This window comes from Eublepharis macularius, chromosome 14, assembly GCF_028583425.1.
Source record: "Eublepharis macularius isolate TG4126 chromosome 14, MPM_Emac_v1.0, whole genome shotgun sequence".
NCBI lineage: Eukaryota > Metazoa > Chordata > Lepidosauria > Squamata > Eublepharidae > Eublepharis > Eublepharis macularius.
This window is the reverse complement of record NC_072803.1, coordinates 14,467,532-14,486,209: the sequence shown is the minus strand read 5'-3', so window position 1 is coordinate 14,486,209 and position 18,678 is coordinate 14,467,532. Positions and strand designations below refer to the sequence as shown.

Sequence of the window (18,678 nt, the reverse complement as noted above, 5' to 3'; positions counted from 1 at the left end):
CCACATCCTAGCATTTTAGCTGTGTTAAGATGTTGTTCATTAGGATCAACATAGTCCATTATTGGCTGAACTATCTGGCCTTGTGTTCTAGCATCAAGGGCCCAGATTTTTGGAAGCCGGCATGGTGTAGTAATTAGTCTGTTGGGCTGGGACCTGGAAGACATGTGGTCAAATCCCCAGTCTGGCATGAAGCTCTCTGCATGACCTTTGGCTAACCATTCTCAGCGTAACCTACCTCACAGGGTGGTTGTGAGGACCAAACAGGGAAAGAACCATGCGTGCTGCCCTGAACTCCTTGGAGAAACAGTGAGGTAAAAATAGATAGGGGCTCTCAGATACTTTGCTAATGAGTTAAGGACCATAGACTTCACCTCTGTGTTGCCTTACGTACTACCTGTTGTCTTCAATATGTGCTCCTATGAGCTACTTGTGCTTCATGTGGTCAAATGTCAGCCCTAGAATTGCTCATGTTCTCTTTCGGCATTTCTTCAACTCTGTATTGGATTCTTACTAATGCTACGTCTTTGTAAACTTGCGTTTATTTACCCTATGGCATTGTTTATGGAAGTGTCCTTGAAATTGACTGTACTAATCTCACACTGTGTACTCCACCCTGAGTATGTAAGAAAGGCAGACTATAAATAAATGAATAAATAAATAACTAGCTATTGAACAGATGAGCTGCAGTCCAAACGTGCACATCTATAGTTGGAAGTTAAGCCTTGCTGAGTTCAAAGGGATGCCCCCCCCCTCCCCAGGTCACTCTCTGTAGGACAGCAGCCTAAAAGCTGAGAGCCAAGCTACAAGTGACGAATTACACTTGCCTGGCAAGTGAACAGACTCACGTGTATTCCTCCCTGTTCACTTGCCATTCACTTGCCCTCCACTTGCGCTCTATGTGATCAAGTGGAGGGCAAGTGGAGGGCAAGTGAACAGGGAGGAATACACGTGAGTCTGTTCACTTGCCAGGCAAGTGTGATTCGTCACTTGTAGCTTGGCTCTAAGATGCATCTTGATCTCCCTGTGCTATGCAAGGCATGTGCATTCTAACCAGGGCTGCATCCACACACTGCTGGATATTGTGCTGTTGTTGCGCTATAGCAATCATTTGCAACTGTCCATGCAGGAAAGCCTAGTTGCCATTGTTCTCTATAGTGCAACATCTAACAGTGTGCAGATCTCGATGTTATTAATCCTTATTTATTTCATTGATACTTTGCTTTTCTCCCCAATGGGGAACCAAAGTGTCTTATATCATTCTGTCCTTCATTTTACCTTCACAATAACCCTGCGAGATGGGTTAGGCTGAGAGTTTGACTGGCCCAAGGTTGCCCACCCAGCTTTCATGGCAGAGCAGGGGATTCAAACCCAGATCCAAATCCAACACTCTAACCACTACACACACTGGCTATACCGTGAATATAGAAAGGAACTGGCTTATTTATGCCTTGCAGTGATGTCCTGCTTTTCATCCAAGGGGCTTAGGGAGACACACCCATTTTTGTCTCCCTGCAGTGCAGTCCGAGCTTGGTGCCATCAAGCCAATTCCTGCATCTGTGTGCAGATTTTCACTGTGGTCTTCATCTAAGTCCAACCCAAAGTGCTCCACCAACCATCTTGTGCCATCACCAAAATTAATCCAGTCCGATTGATGCCTTTGGTACAACCACGATCTGGCATGAGGGTTGCCAACTCGTTTGGGACCTTCCAGAAGATTTGGGGACAGAGCCTGAGAAAGGCAGACTTTGGGGAGGGGGATGCGATGACACAGAGTCTGCCTTTCAAAGCTATTGTTTCTTCCAGGGGAACTAGTCTCCGTCACCTGGAGATCAGCTGTAACTCCAGGAGAACTCCTGGCTCTACCTGGGGGTTGGCAACCATATCTAAGCAAGATCACTCTACTGGCCAAGATATAAGGGCAGAGGGACTCACCTTCTAGCTGTATCTGAAGAAGTGAGCTGTGACTCACGAAAGCTCATATCCTACCCCAAATTTTGTCCCTCTTAAAAGAGTATGCAAAATTTTTGCTGAACTAAGGAAAGAGGATGAGTGGGAGGTTATTTGTGTAATTTCCAGTGACCCCAGAACAGCCAGAAGTGTACCTAACCAGCTTTCCAAGTCGGAAATGATAAGGGGCGCACTAATGAAGGGAAGGGAGCCACGAAGCCTTAAGCGCTCTTTGGCTCAGTTCAGAGGCATCTTTTTTTTTTGAAGGAAAAAAAACACACACACATCCTTTTTGGCAGCTGCCTTTGGCTTGTCAACGCTTTCCCGGGGCTCAGGAAAAACCGAAAAGATGACAAACAAAACATCAGTCGTACAGAAAACAGCAGGGTCAGAGAAACAGGGAGTTTAATTAGAGAGGGAGAGAGAGCCCGAAGTGGCTGTCAAGGGCGAAGCGGCTGCACAGGGAGACAGGAAAAGGCACAGCGCACACCGCAACGCTGCAACTCAACCCCCCCCCCCTCTTTTTGCAATTGCAAAAGTCAGCTAAAACCGGGGCTGTTTTTGCAAATAAGTGCCTTAAGCTGCCCGGGCTCTTTAAAAGCCAAGCAAGACCGCGCGGCACAGCCCGGCCAGGCGCTGGGAGAGCTGCAAGTGGCGGAGGGCAGGTCCAATAAGAGACCTCGGCGCCTCCCCTTGCAAAGAGAAAAAAAGCGAAACTCTGGTTGCGAACCGCTCGCTCGCTCTGCCCGGCACATGACAGCGATGTATATATAGCCCTAACGAGGCAGAGGCAGTTTTGAAAAGGCAGGTACTGTCGGGGGGAGGAGGAAGAGGAAGGCGAGGAAGAAGAAAGCACCGGCTGGGATGCCCCTTTAAGGCGAAGCTGGCGCTGCGGAGCTCGGCGGGCTAGCAGGGCGCGCCGCGTTGGCTAGCAGGCTTTGGCCCCGGGGCGCCCGGGCGTGCGAGCGACCCGCGAGGGTCTCCGCTCTCTGCGCCGAGCCATGCTGCTGCGGGGCTCGCTCTGGCTGTGCCTGGCCGCCCTGCCCGCCCTCTGCGCCCCGCTGGAGACGGAGATCGTGACCCCCATCCGCCTGGACGCGGCTCCGAGCGGGCGGCGGCAGCAGCAGCAGCCCTTCAAGCGGGGCCCGGCGGATCCGTCGCCGCCGCCGCCGCCCGGGGCCATCTACCAGATCACCGCCTTCCGCGAGGACTTCTACCTGCACCTCAGCCCCGACGCGCGGTTCATCGCGCCCGCCTTCGCCACGCAGTACCTGGGCGGCCCCGCCGGCGGCCAGGAGGGCGGCCCGCCGCCGCGCCGCTGCTTCTACTCCGGGGACGTCAACGCGGCGCGCGACTCCTTCGCGGCGCTGAGCCTCTGCGGGGGGCTGACGGGCGCCTTCGGCTACGGCGGGGCGGAGTACCTCATCAGCCCGGTGCGCAACGCCAGCGGCAACGGGGCGCTGTGGAGCAGCCCGGGCGAGCACCTGCTGCAGCGGCGGCGCAGCCCCGGCGGGCCGCCCGCCTCCCGCTGCGGCGTGGCCTCCGGCCTCAACCCGGCCGCCCTGCAAGCCCTGGAGAAGTACAAAGCCGGGCGGCCGGGCGGCCGCGGCCGCGCCAAGCGCTTCGCCTCGGTGCCGCGCTACGTGGAGACGCTGGTGGTGGCCGACGAGTCCATGGCCAAGTTCCACGGCGCCGACCTGCAGCACTACCTGCTCACGCTGATGGCCACGGCGGCGCGCCTCTACCGCCACCCCAGCCTCCAGAACGCCGTCAACATCGTGGTGGTCAAGTTCCTGGTCATCGGGCAGGACGACAAGGGCCCCAAAGTCACCGGCAACGCCGCGCTCTCGCTGCGCAACTTCTGCGTCTGGCAGAAGAAGTGGAACAAGGGCAGCGACAAGCACCCCGAGTACTGGGACACCGCCATCCTCTTCACCAAGCAGGTGGGTGGCGCTCCCGCGGCTCGGCGCCTGGCACGGCCCGAGCCCACGCCGGCCCTTCCCTGCCACCTGCCAGGAGGCGCTTGAAAGGGCTCTGCCTCTAGGGGGGGGGGGCAGTGGACCTGGTAAGGGTGGCATTTGGGGAGGAACCTCAGTCGGATATAATGCCCTAGAGTCAGCCCTCGGGTCGTTTCTCCAGGGGAAGTGATCTCTGCAGTCTGGAGAAGAGCTGTAATTCTGGGAGCTCTCCAGGCCCAGCTGGAGGTTGGCAACCCAAGCAGCAGGCATGTGAACTTGGTTCCCTGGCCCACTTTCCCTGACCTGTGTTGATAGAGGGGAGGGGGAGAGGTTCGTGCTCGCTGGCCCAAAGTTCCTGAATGACGGACCTGATCCGCCAGTGTGGCAACTGGGAGATGCTCTAATAATGGGATTGGAATGTTTCTTTATTTGGTGGATATTTGTATCCTGCCGCTGGTTCTCCCCCATGTCATCCTCACAACAACCTTGCAAAGTAGGTTAAGGGGTGGAGGAGAGAGATTGAGGTCACCCAATATGTTTCAAGGCAAGTAAAAATCTGAACCCAGATTTTCTGAGTTCTGGTCCAGCCCTATAACTACTACCTGATGCTGCCTGTCCAGGAAACAGGAGCCCAGTGGCACTTTAGAGACTCCAGCTTTCACAGTCAGAGTTCACTTCGTTTGCTAAAGACCACCCAGGTGCAGCTCTGTGGTTCTGCACAGAAAGGAGCGATGACCTTTTGAGATCACGCTGGGCCTTTCTGCCTGCAGTCTTTCGGGTGCAGCCCTGGATGTGCTTTCTCAGGAATAAATTCCATTGAACTTGGTGGGGATATCCTACATAATGTGACAGTACTCTGAGTACATGGAGTTTAATTCTACAGGACACCCCCCCTTGCAACAAAAATGCAGAGCAAACGTACAGCTGCCTTTTGCAGAGTCCAAGCAACCGGTTTGTCTAATCTAATATTGCCTGCTTAAGACGACACTGCTCCCCTCCCCAGTCTCAAGAGAGGGCCCTTCCTTGCCCTATTGGAGGCTCTTTACATGGGGCTTGCAAGGATTGAACCTGCGGCTCAGTGCATGCAAAGTTTGTGGGCGGCCATTGAGTGGTGGCCCCTCCTCTGGCTGCCGGTGACTCAGTGGGTTGTGTGCTTGGCATACATGGAATTCTTTTCAAACGGCAGAGGGGGAAGAGAAGCAGGAGAAAGCATTGGCACTAGGGGTGTGCAAGGAAAAAACTTTCGGCTTTCTTGTTTCGGGATTACCCGAAACAAGATTCTCTACCGTTAAAGCCGAAAGCCGAAACAAGAATCTCTTTCGGGATTCGGGATTCGGGATTCTTTCGGCATTCTTTCGGCATTCTTTCGGGGTTTTTTTTTTGGGAAAATGCCTCCGTCTTTCAGGACGCCTGGAGGAGGCATTTTCCCACCTAATAAGCCCAAAATTGGTGGGGACCTTCCTCTAACCCTTCTCTAACAACCACCCAAGTTTCAGACAGATTGGACTTTGGGGGGCCATGTTATGGCCCCCCAAAGCAGGTCCCCCCATCCTCCCATAAGAAAGCGAAGGAGCAGCATATTGTTAGCATGCTGCTGCTCATCTTTCTTCATTATTTCCTATGGGGAAAAAATGAAGAGGCAGGCTTCCTTTGCCAGGGGTGGCATTTTGCATGCAAAATGCCCCCTCACCCTCAGGGGCCCTTCTCCCACCCCTCCTCCCACCCCCCACCAAGGCTCAGCCTGCTCCCACTTGGGGGGGGCCATTTCATGGCCTCCCCAAGTAGGTGCTCTAATCTCTACCACTGACAGCTGGGGGAGGCTTGTGTTGCCAGGGGTGGCATTTTGCATGCAAAATGCCCCCCAACCCTCTGGGGCCCTTCTCCCACCCCCCCTCCCACCCCCCACCAAGGCTCAGCCTGCTCCCACTTGGGGGGGCATTTCATGGCCTCCCCAAGTAGATGCTCTGCTCTCATCTCTACCACTGACAGCTGGGGGAGGCTTGTCTTGCCAGGGGTGGCATTTTGCATGCAAAATGCCCCCCAGCCCTCTGGGGCCCTTCTCCCACCCTTCCTCCCACCCCCCACCAAGGCTCAGACTGCTCCCACTTGGGGGGGCCATTTCATGGCCTCCCCAAGTAGGTCCTCTCAGCCCCTAAAGTCCACCCCTTACAGCCCCACACAAACCCAATTCCCCCCCCCAGCTGCCACACACAGACCCAAATCCCCACATTAGCCCCTCACAGACCCAAATCCACCCCCACCTGCCCTACACCCATAACTCCAGGAACAGGCTGGCAAAGGCCAGCCCTCTCCCTTTGTTCCCTATGCTGGGAACTTCTAAACTCTCTTTCCCTGGGCAATTCTGCACAGCCCAGGGGTGCCACAATGGTGGGCACACTTCTGAGTGCCAGCTGGTCCCTGTGAAAGAGCACCTGAACCACAGACACCCTCCCTCAAATTCCCCCACCACCTACAGAGATGGCTGGCCAGCCAGCCCCATTGTTCCCTATGATGGGAACCAACTGCACAACAAAGAATAAAACAAGAACAACACAAAATAAAGTTTTAAAAAAATTATATTCTCCCTTCCAAAGTACAAGTAGGCAAAGCATTATGACACATTACACCAGCAGTCCCCCACACAGAAAAATTAAAACAAAACTCACTTAACATCAGAGAATCACAAAGCATGATTCCTGTCAAAAACACTTTATTTCTTGAACAGCTTTAGGTTACACAGCAGGGGGGAACACCAAAGGGCATGGCAGCACTATCTTACACAAAAATAACACAACTCGCTTCACATTAAAGAATCACCCCAAAAAATTGCTGTCAAAAGCACTTTATTTCTGTAACTGCTTTAGGAAGGCACCACAGAGCAGGAAAGCAGTGTACTACACAAAAGTAACACAACTCACTTCACATCAGAGAATCACACACACACAATTGCTGTCAAAAACGGTGAAGTGGGTTGTATTATTTTTTGTAGTACATTGCTATCATGCCCTGTTGTGCCCTCCTACTGTGTAACCTAAAGCTGTTCAAGAAATAAAGTGTTTTTGCCAGGAATTGTGTTTTTGTGATTCTCTGATGTTAAGTGAGTTGTGTTATTTTTGTGTAAGATAGTGCTGCCATGCCCTTTGGTGTTCCCCCCTGCTGTGTAACCTAAAGCTGTTCAAGAAATAAAGTGTTTTTGACAGGAATTGTGCTTTGTGATTCTCTGATGTTAAGTGAGTTGTGTTATTTTTGTGTAAGATAGTGCTGCCATGCCCTTTGGTGTTCCCCCCTGCTGTGTAACCTAAAGCTGTTCAAGAAATAAAGTGTTTTTGACAGGAATCGTGTTTTGTGATTCTCTGATGTTAAGTGAGTGGGGGAATTTGAGGGAGGGTGTCTGTGGTTCAGGTGCTCTTTCACAGGGACCAGCTGGCACTCAGAAGTGTGCCCACCATTGTGGCACCCCTGGGCTGTGCAGAATTGCCTAGGGAAAGAGAGTTTAGAAGTTCCCAGCATAGGGAACAAAGGGAGAGGGCTGGCCTTTGCCAGCCTGTTCCTGGGGTTATGGGTGTGGGGCAGATGGGGGTGGATTTGGGTCTGTGAGGGGCTAATGTGGGGATTTGGGTCTGTGTGTGGCAGCTGGGGGGGAATTGGGTTTGTGTGGGGCTGTAAGGGGTGGACTTTAGGGGCTGAGAGGACCTACTTGGGGAGGCCATGAAATGGCCCCCCCAAGTGGGAGCAGTCTGAGCCTTGGTGGGGGGTGGGAGGAAGGGTGGGAGAAGGGCCCCAGAGGGCTGGGGGGCATTTTGCATGCAAAATGCCACCCCTGGCAACACAAGCCTCCCCCAGCTGTCAGTGGTAGAGATGAGAGCAGAGCACCTACTTGGGGAGGCCATGAAATGCCCCCCCAAGTGGGAGCAGGCTGAGCCTTGGTGGGGGGTGGGAGGAGGGGTGGGAGAAGGGCCCCAGAGGGTTGGGGGGCATTTTGCATGCAAAATGCCACCCCTGGCAACACAAGCCTCCCCCAGCTGTCAGTGGTAGAGATTAGAGCACCTACTTGGGGAGGCCATGAAATGGCCCCCCCAAGTGGGAGCAGGCTGAGCCTTGGTGGGGGGTGGGAGGAGGGGTGGGAGAAGGGCCCCTGAGGGCTGGGGGGCATTTTGCATGCAAAATGCCACCCCTGGCAAAGGAAGCCTGCCTCTTCATTTTTTCCCCATAGGAAATAATGAAGAAAGATGAGCAGCAGCATGCTAACAATATGCTGCTCCTTCGCTTTCTTATGGGAGGATGGGGGGACCTGCTTTGGGGGGCCATAACATGGCCCCCCAAAGTCCAATCTGTCTGAAACTTGGGTGGTTGTTAGAGAAGGGTTAGAGGAAGGTCCCCACCAATTTTGGGCTTATTCGGTGGGAAAATGCCTCCTCCAGACGTCCTGAAAGACGGAGGCATTTTCCCATAGAAAAGCCGAAAGAAAGCCGAAAGAATCCCGAAACGTTTCGGCTTTTTTCTTTCGGCTACCCGAAACGTTTCGGCATTCCCCGAAACGTTTCGGCATTCCCCGAAAGAAGCCGAAACACTTTTGTTTCGGCATTCTTTCGGCATTCTGAATGCCGAAACGCACATCCCTAATTGGCACAGTTTTTAAGCAAGGCCAGTAAATGGGTCAAAGGAAAGACATTCTTCAACGGGAGGCATTTCCAGCAATTTGCCAGTGGGCATCTCACCAGGGAGGGACTGGTTCCCATTTGCCCCCTCCCATGCTGGAGGAGGTATCCTAGTTACTCCGAGTGTACACTGTGCAGTGGCAATTGCCTGCCGCTGTGTGGCTCTGAGGATTGGCTGGTCTCCTCCACTGCGTATGCAGCATGAGGATTTTCAGGGTTTTGGGGTGGGGTGGGGGAGTGACAAGGGAGGAAGGAGGAGGGATTGGCAGAAGTTTATCAGATTATGAAACGGTGGTGGGGGGGGGAGAAGTGGATGGAGAGCGGTGATTCCAAAAGTCTCATACTCATGGAATAGGGGGTCCACATGCATGGCTGATAAGCCAAAGAGAGGATCGTTGATGCATTAACCTAAGGAATTCCCTCCCACAAGGTATGGGGAGGACTTTGAAAGGGGATGGACCAGTTTGTAGAAGATAAGAGCTGCAGAAGCAGCTAAACAGAAGTTCCGAGTTGAGAGGCAGTGGCCTGAATACCAGTGGAGGCAAACTGGAGAGGCCAGCTGTTGCTTCCTGAAAGCATCTAACTCACTAAGGGACGGGGGTGGATTCTGAGCCGCGGCAGCCAGTTGGGTGGTTTACAGATGGGAACTGCCGGCTGAGGGGTGTGGAGGGAAGCTGACCCTTGCCACAAAGTGTTGGCAGTGATGGAAGCGGCGGTTGGGTGGGAGGTCCTTGCATTGTACAAGTTCGTGGTTACTGACTGGCTACCTGAAGCCGCTGAGCTCTGCCCTCCGTACTGAGGGCTGCTTGCTAGTTAGAAACTTGCATGACGCTGCAATGCCACACTGCCTTCATCACTTCCTCTTGATAGTTTCTGAGAAGAGTAGATTCCCTTCTGGATCCCCCTGCGGTGGTGGCCATCAGTCCCTCCCTACCAGCAAATGATTTCCCGGGCAACTCATGAGGCCGGGTCAAGAATTCCTGGGTCCGATCTAGCAGGGTACTTACTACTTTCAGTGATGGCACTAGAAATTTGTCTGTGCTTCAGAACCACCCCAAACAACTGGCCGTGCTGAGAAAAAGTTTCCTAGTGACGTGCTTCAGCCTCTTGCTTTGGAAATGGTTTAATCTGTCCTGCCTCGTGTGTGAAGTGGGATTTGTTCTCCCAGAGTAATTTTTCATGTGAACATTTATTTACATTGGAAGTAAATAAATTAAGTTAATCTGGCGGCACAGCTGGGCTCTTAAAGAGACCTCTCTGTGATTTATTCTCCATTACCAAACCACAGCTGAACGTGCTGTTCCTTCTCCTGCCTTTTCTCTTCATTGGGTTTGGTGCTAGTGAAATCCGTTGTGGTCGGCAAACAGCAGAGGGAGAGCTCTTGCTTATCCATTGCATTACTACAGGTTGGGAAAAGCTAGCATCTGTGCAGATGTTCTGAAGGGAAGTCTTGAGATGATGAGACTCGTTTTTAGCTCCTCCCCTTTGTGGTGCCTTCACCTCTTAACCTGTAGGTGGGTGTCGACAATTGGAGCATTCTCTGTGATTGGCTGGACGGTGTGCTGTCTTGCCCAATGAAAACTGCAACTGGTCATTTCATCCTCAGTCTTTAACTGGCCATCATCACATAACAGGGCATGTCTTTTGGTACCTCTCCATTTGAGCCAGGTGATTGAACTTAAAACTTCCTTGCAGAATCATTCACCATGTGCAGACAGGGTTTTGGATATAGGCTCCTTTGACTCATGGCAGTGATCACAGGTATCCTTGCGGGAAACATTTTCACATCCCCATTAGGGATTTTTCATTTGACTTATGCAGACATTTCTGCCAAATTGTATATTTGGTCTTTTATGCTTCCCCATTCCCCATTGCTAATTTTATTTTTTTTCAGGGTTCTGTGGCATCCGATGTTTCTGTCTTCTCCTTGTCTATGCAGTTAGCTGCCGTAATTGACAAATGTCAGGGCGAATTTTCACATGTGTGTAACATACCAAAGTCCATGTTCTCTGGAATCTGTGTCCTGCTCTCAATTATCGTTGTCTGCTTGTGGAGTCCTAATAGGTTCTAGAATGGTAATAATTAAAATATACAACTTTCCCCTTTTGTTTCCCAGTTAAGTTTCAACACATGCAGGCAGCCTTTGTGAGTGTGTGTGCACGCGCGCACGTGCGCGTGTGCTTAATTGAGGATTTCATTAAAGTGAATGGGGGAAATGGAATACTGCCCATGCAAAATATTTTGGGGTCTAAATCTATGTTTGATTGATTGATTTGATTTATACCCCACCCTCCCCAAGAATGGGCTCAGGGCGGCTCACAACATATATACAATACAATAAATTAGTCGTAAAAAACTATAATATCAGTAGTAATTTAAAAAGTCATTAAAATAGTTCAGGTGCTTTCTATATGTAGGCTGTATAGATAGACAGTCAGCAGTCTGTATATGAGCCATGAAATATGGGCATAACACATAGCCGAGGGCAGCCACGATAAAGGTGGTCACCATGGTTATGCAACAGCACAATACCCATGTTGTGTCAAGGCAGTAGAAGGTATTACTGCAGATACCATGTAAATAAAAGAATACTGGCCTTGTGAGGCTCCATAGAAATTAGTTTGGTGTATCACTTCAGACCTCAGATGTTATATACTTGTACTTACCATAATTTTGAATGCAATTGTGTGTCTGTTACATTAAAATGGGATTCATTGACACTGCATCTCACTTAAAAAGAACGTAACAAGGGTTCGATCTCAATTCCTAAACAGGGTAAAAAAAAATTCATCCCCAAAACAAACTAGGCTTGAACTGAATGAGGAAATTTAAAGCAATCTTCTTTGGTGCTTGAGGTCTTTGAGCTTAGTGCTTGGTGTACCCCACGGAACTTTGGTTTGTCCATCTGTAACCTGCAGCTTCGCATGGGAAGAGGTTTCAGTTCCCAACAAGATTTCTGAGACCACAAAATTTTCATCTAGACGTTTCTGCCCTGCTTATGGTGCGCCTAGCCGAGATTTCGTGCAGCAGGCTCTTGGAGAAATAATAGAATAACCCTGTACTAAGCCATGGAAGGGGTGATGTGAAAGTGTGACCTGTGGTATGATTGTACACAAGTGTCCAAATGGGTTGGAATCTCAACTGCCTTTTTTTCAAAAGTTAACACAGACACAGAGGTTGCTGGGTGGGAGCAAGCCTCAACTTGTGATGCTACACTCCTTGCAAGTGACGTGTGCTTGAAAACTGAACATACTCTGTTCTTGATCTTCTCTTGACTTGAGCGCTCACATTGATGATCTGTGTGCAACTCAAAACGTATGTTGCAAGTATATTGTGTGGTTGGCGGTATTCTTCTTTTTATGGGAAGCCAACCGATAGCCACGGTTGGTGCGTGCATGGAACTTCATTGGATTGAATGTGGATTGGGGGACTTGTAGTGTTTTTGGCCTTCCTGTATGTTTTTTGGGGGAAATTACAGTTCCCATCGACCCTGCCCAGAAGACTGGAAAAGAATAACTTATGGGAAAGAGTTTATCCACTACCTAAAGATCTGTTCCCCATGATAGATCACTACAGAGTAGATGTGATATAAATGTTCTGCCTAGCTCTCTGTAGGAACCATGCTGCGGTGCTCTACACCAGTTGGAATTTCAAAGTTGTCTTTAAGGGCAGACCCATGCAGAGTGCATTACAGTAGTTTAGCCTCAAAGTAAACGTAGCATGGATCCATGTGGTCAGATCAACCGATGATGATAATCATTTTAATGAATGTCTAGAAAAAAACCACAGACTTTTGTATGTATATGAACCCCTCTCCCTCCCCTGCTCCCCACTCCATTCTTCTTAGGATAAAAGGTAAAGGTAGTCCCCCGTGCAAGCACCGAGTCATTACTGACCCATGGGGGGACGTCGCATCACAAAGTTTTCTTGGCAGACTTTTTGTTATCGGGTGGTTTGCCATTGCCTTCCTCAGTCATCTACACTTTACTCCCAGGAAACTGGGTTCTCATTTTACCGACCTCGGATGGATGGAAAGCTGAGTCAACCTTGAGCTGGCTACCTGAACCCGACTTCTGCCAGGAACGAACTCAGATTGTGAGCAGAGCTTGGGCTGCAGTACTGCCGCTTACCACTCTGCGCCACGTTCTTCTTAGGATACCCAATTTGAACAGGCCAGATTTGGCTATTCCTTGACTGCAGAACTATTGAGTGGGACAACAGACTTCACATGGAATACGTTAGAGCAGGATGTGGCTCGGTGGACGAGATCCTTGTCTTACTGAAATGAGAGCTGGAACTCTTCCACCAGCCTTGAAACAGAGCTAAATGTTTCTCCAATCGCTTGTGTCACAATGCAGTGATGAATATTAATGTGACAAATGTGATATTACTTACTGAATTGTAAAAATTCCATATCAAGAGTGAGGACAGCAGAGATGGAGGAGGCAGGAATCCTTTTTGGTTATTAGGAATCTGACAAAAGCCCTGCAATCTCATGGCTGTTTGGGGAACAATAAAAAGAAAAATATGATATTTTAATAGATAAAGCAAAAAGTGTCTTAAATTCTCCTCCTGATTGTATGGAATTCTATCCTGCACCAGATGAGTAGCCCTTTTTGAGAGGATGGAGTTTTCCATGACGAGTTCCACAGTTCCACAGTTCCGGAAACATAGGAAATTGATCACAGCAAGGTTTGGGGTGTGTGCGTTGGTTTTTTTTTCTTTCAAGGAAGCAATTTGGACAATGCAATAACCATAGAAATGAATTTGGTGCGTACCTTCTTTTCGGTTTTGATAGGGTGTCTTCATTCTCACCGTATTTTGGTTATTTGGTTAACCATTTTATTGAATTGTATCATTCTCTATTTTGAATTACTGAACCTGTCTGCTTATGATCAGTTGGTCTGTGAGCTTGAAATAAAGGACTTGGACATTCTCAGAGCAGGTGCAGGAATTAAGCCTAGTTTCAGACCATGTTGGTCTGTAGTAGAAGAGCAAGATTCAGGTAGCATCTTAAGAGACCAACCAGCCTGTGTCTGATACATACCAATCCAGGTGAGTGTTGGGGGGCCCTCATACTGAATGGTCTTGCATGCAAAATACTCTCTGCAAGTAGATAACAAGAAAGTCAGGGAGCAGGGCAGCTAGATCCCGTCAAGCCCCAGCCTTTCTACGTGCAAGGCTTCGTTCTTGCTTTTTGTATGGAGGAGTATTGAATCATGTGTACTGCTCCATGAAATTTGAAGTCTAGACACAGGGTTACCACCTGTTGCTTATGGAAGCACACACTTCATGAATTCAAGGTTTACACCAGTGGTACTTACTCTGTGGCTCCCAGAGAACCACATTTGCAATTACCATCATCTGAAAGAGCCATATTTACTTCCATCCCTGCCATGTATTTCAGGGAGGCTTACAGCTCCTCTGCTGGTGGGTCTTGCCCACTTTCGTGAAACATGGAGCAGGGGCCACGCTGGGGAACAGTGCTCAGAAGAACTATAGGTAGCTACCTGGAGGAGTTTCATTGGCTTACATTGTCTCCTGTGGTTGGACAGAATCTGTGAGCATTGCCCACAGATATGATGAAAGAGCCTAGTGCTTCTGTATAGGTGAAATCTATTGGTGGTTCAGTCTTTGGATCAGTCCCTGTTTGATATGGCCAGAGTTGCCAGCCTCCAGTTAGGGCCTGACTATCTCTCAGGATTGCAACTGCTCCCCAGATTGCAGAGACCAGTTACCCTGGAGAAAATGGGACTCCATAGCTTTATACCCGTCGAGGTCCCTCTCTGCCACAAATCCTGCCTTCCCCAGACTCCACCCCCAAACTTCAAGGAATTTCCCAATCCATGAACTCATTAGCATAACTCATTAGCATATGCCACACCCCCTGACATCACCAGAATTGTGTCATTAGCATGATGGATTTGCATATGCCACACCCCCTGACGTCACCTATCCTGGCAGTTTTGGACCCAATCCTGGCCATTCAGGGCTGAAATTGGGCTCAAAATGGCAAAAGGGGGCCCTAAATGATCAAAAGTGGCCATTTTGGGCTCTTTTGGGCCTGGTTTGGGGCCGAAACGGCTCAGATCATGTCAGTGCTGGTCGGGGAGGGTTCCCCCGCCTGGCACCGATCCAATCCAGGCTGTTTCAGCCCCAATCCAGGCTGAAACAGGCCCCAAATGGCTGAAAGTCAGGTGGGCAGGGCCACCTGACATGTGACCTCTTTGGAGAACTGCTGGAACTGCGTTCCTGCACGTTCCCCCTCGAAATGAGCCCTGGCAATGGGGAACCCCCCCATGCCAACCCTGTGTGGAAACTGCCCAAGAGTCCTTGGTCCAAACCGGTGGAAGTCTGTGGAGTTGTACGTGGAGCTGAATTTGGCCTCTAACATTTAAGGCCTCGTCCCCTCTTTCAAATAATAGCCAGCTTGCATTTTTTATGCATTACTGAACTGCTCATTCCTTAAACCCCAATGTGAGGGCATAGTATCAGCGAAGACATCTGCCTTTCTTGAGTTCATCCATCTGTGGTCTCTTGATACCGCAAAATTTATCTGCTTGCCAAAAAGCTGTTACGTAAACCTGAGTTCTAGTTTCATTTAAGGAGAGAGAGAGAAAAGCTCATTAATAGACAGTTTCCAGTTGCAGTCAACAAGTTGGTGCCCGAGCAAGGCTGTTCGTTCTCGTGCTGCCTGCTAAGGCTGTCCCCGGTGCAATAAGTGCCACTTGATTTTGGATGAGCTTGTTCTCTTCCACCCCTGGTCATTTTGATCTTCTATGAAAGTGTGAATGAGAAGACTCATTCTTGGAAGGGGATTGGTTACAAGACAAGTCTTTGGACAGTTTAACATCAAAGTGCTTTGAAGATACAGTAAAGACTGGTTCACAGAGACATGTATATTGGTGGAACTGCATGTTCAGAGGAGGCTGCCCGTTGTTTCTCTGTATGAGTCATTTCAACTCCTTCCAAACAGAAGGCACAATCAGAACTTGAATTAATAAACAGGTGTAGAAGGGGATCTGCTGAGGATGAATGAAAGAGTTAAGTTTGTTTTTATTATCAGGAATTAGGGAAAATGCTGAGATGGAGAATGAAGAGTTTAAACGAATTAGAGGGTTCTTTCTGTGTTTCTCTTTCTCTCCTGTGTGTTTCCCATCATCTCTCCAGTTGCATCAACTGGCAGCTCCCCTCCTTCTTAAAGTGGCGATCCCACCAATTCGACTTGAACGTTCTCATTTCACGGCCAAAGTACATGATATTAGACGATACACGTGACCCGACTTGCAATCACATATAACAGTAGGGAATGGAAGTTCTCAGGGGCCCAGTTCAGTGGCATGGTGTGGGGGAGCAGGGACTTCAGCCTTCCCTCCTGTGCTGTTTTCCAAGCTGAAATAGAACTTTGGGATCTTAAAGGGAAAATATCGTGTGTCTGTAAATTACCTTTGAACCCAGGTTTAGAGGGTTAAGGGGAGTAACCATTAAAAGCTATTTGCTAATCTCTGTTTGCAGTCAGCAGGCAAGGATTACAACATTGAGTGGGTCAGTGGGTCAATGCAGGTGTTAGGCAAAGAGCCAAAGTCTCCCTTCAGCAAGGAAGGACATGGGAACTCACTCGGCACATACCCAAAGAGGGAGTAATGAGTCAAGTACAATGAATGACCAGCTCTGGCCCAGGAATGCTTTCCCTTTTGTGGATGAAGTGATGCTCTTCTGGAGGGGCATACTTTGGTTCCAGGGACTCTCTTTAAGTTTATGAAGGCCCATAATGCTTTGCTTCCTCTGGCTGTCAGATTTGAAGACGAACCCACAACCAACTGGCACCGAGTCCACATTGAATGTCTTCCTGCTAAATCAGGGGTAATACAAAAGAATATATGTAGGAGAAGACGTAGAGAAAGTTATTTGTGGGGGGTGGGGAGAGGAAAATTTAACTCAATTTAGAAGCAAAACTCTGTGAGCCTGAGAATCATCTTGCTGGATCAGTTGCAAGGTCACTGGAGGCTCAGTGTTCTGTTTTCAACGTGGGACATACAGAGACTTCTTGGGCATGATAGAGCCAGCAAAGCCCTGTTGGGCTTATCACTTTCTTCTTGGCTTCTGCTCGCAGATTGCCTGACCTCCTCTTCGAACACGTCTGGATTTTTCATTCCAAAATAGTATTTTCAGTGTTCAGCTCTGGTTTCCCAGAGAGTGCGCTGGGCTATGCTAGAGTGCCCTGAGATGGGTTGAATGTCGCATGAAACACTGAACCGACTGCTGGACACATCCATGACGGATGCTCCTTGGAACAGGTGAGATGCATTAGGCCCCATTCTGTCTGCAAACCAGGGCTGCTGAGAGCTACCCTGTGTCCTTCGACAAAGGTGCCCTCTGGACCCTCCTTCATCCCTGGTCTCAGCTATCCTGTTACCAGCCATTCTGCCCACAGAAGTAATGCTCCCTGCATTTTCCTCAAATGTATTTATTTTATTTACGTCATTTATAGGCCATTTCCATGCATCCTAAAAAGAGCACCCGACTCACCAAACGCTGGCAGCTTTTTTCTTTATTATTTATTTTATTTGACTTATATCCCACCCTCCCCATGAATGGGCTCAGGGCGTCTCACATCATCACTAAAACACAATAAATAAGTTGTCCTGAAGGGCGGTATATAAATCAAATATTATTATTCATTGTCTTCTGCCTTTATAACACACTTTCTGCATTATGGTATTTCATGCTTTAGACAGGATTTTTTGTGGCATCGTTTTCCAGTTCTGTAATTGTAGTACTACGGCATTGTTTATTGGATGTTTTATACTCTTGTGAGTTATTTTCTGCGTCTTGTAATTTGCCGTGAGTCTTGTTGAGAACGGGGGGTTGTCCGTGAAATAAATTCAAAGACTTCAGTGGATTTAGTAGGGTGTAACTCTGCTTAAGATGGCACCAGGCATGACTTCCTACACAGTAACAAGGAACTAGCTCAGCACCGAGGCCTCTGCTGGAAACTTGTTATGAAGATGAGATTGGATCCGAGCGTTTTGTTTACGAGGTAATTGTGAACGGCTACAAACAGCTATTAACAACATCATCTTTTGGTTCCAGCAAAAGAGAGACAAACGGACAGAAATTGATGTAGAGCAAGGAATATGGTACTGTGACTTGGCCTCCTGAGGAGCAGAGAGGGGTTGTCTTGAGGGTGGGTGGGACTCTGGTAGCCCACTTGTCAGAGGGAGACAGAGAACAACGTTTTTCCTGTATCTGATGAAAAGCCTCCTTGTCAGCTGGGCTGAAGGAAAGCTTCCGCTTTTGAAGATCTGTCAAAGGGCCAGCCATCAGTCTGAGTTATGGGCCTTCCCAGATCATGCTCCTGGTGTAACAATGCACTGCTGCAATGGAGTGTCAAATGCAGCCCACTTCAGCCTAGAAGCAAGCCCAGGGGCTCCATCAAATCTTATCCAGGAGTCCCAGATCGGTCCATCCGCCCCACAGAAAAGATTCTTCCTTGGTGTGTCTTCTCCACTTACCGTGTTAGGAGCCACGCAGACTCCTGGAACATAGCAAAATGTTCTTGTGCTGAGGTAGGCCATTATTCCATCTGGCTCTGTGTTGCCTAATGCGATTGACAGCGGCTTTCCAGGCTCTCAAGCGGAGACCATGACACCTGGAGCAGAACCACAAGTGACAAAAGGCACAGATTGGACACTTCTCAGCTTCCCTCAAGTTTTGATGGGAAATGTAGGCATCCTGGTCTTGCAGCTTCGCTCTCCGACTGCTGTCCAATGGACTTTTCAACTGTCACTTGTCCAACATTCCGCCAAGCTGCCTACATTTCCCATCAAAACTTGAGGGAAGCAGACAAGTGTCCAACCTGTGCCTTTTGTCACTTGTGGTTCTGCTCCTGGTTAGTGAGCTCCTCTAACTGGAGATGTGGGGGAATTGAACCTGGGACCTTCTGCGTGCTCTGTCATTGAGCTACAGACAAACAAGTAACTGAATCTTTGTCTTTTGTTTAAGGGCCAGTCTACATATACACAACAGATGGTCCTTTATAAATCGGGGAAACTTGCTTTGAGAGGGAACGGTTGGGAGTAGAGAAACTGCTGAGCGGCCATGTTCCAGGCGTG

General features: G+C 49.4%; 1 protein-coding gene across 1 annotated transcript in view; it reads left to right on the top strand.

The window, feature by feature from the left end:
- Positions 1-2,667: 2,667 nt before the first annotated feature.
- The window catches only part of ADAMTS15 (ADAM metallopeptidase with thrombospondin type 1 motif 15), a 47,955-nt gene continuing 31,944 nt past the window's right edge, over positions 2,668-18,678 (top strand). The window contains exon 1 of the mRNA XM_054997761.1: positions 2,668-3,890. Within this exon, the coding sequence (XP_054853736.1) occupies positions 2,949-3,890 (942 nt within the window). The 5' untranslated portion in view covers positions 2,668-2,948. The remainder of the gene's footprint in view (positions 3,891-18,678) is intronic.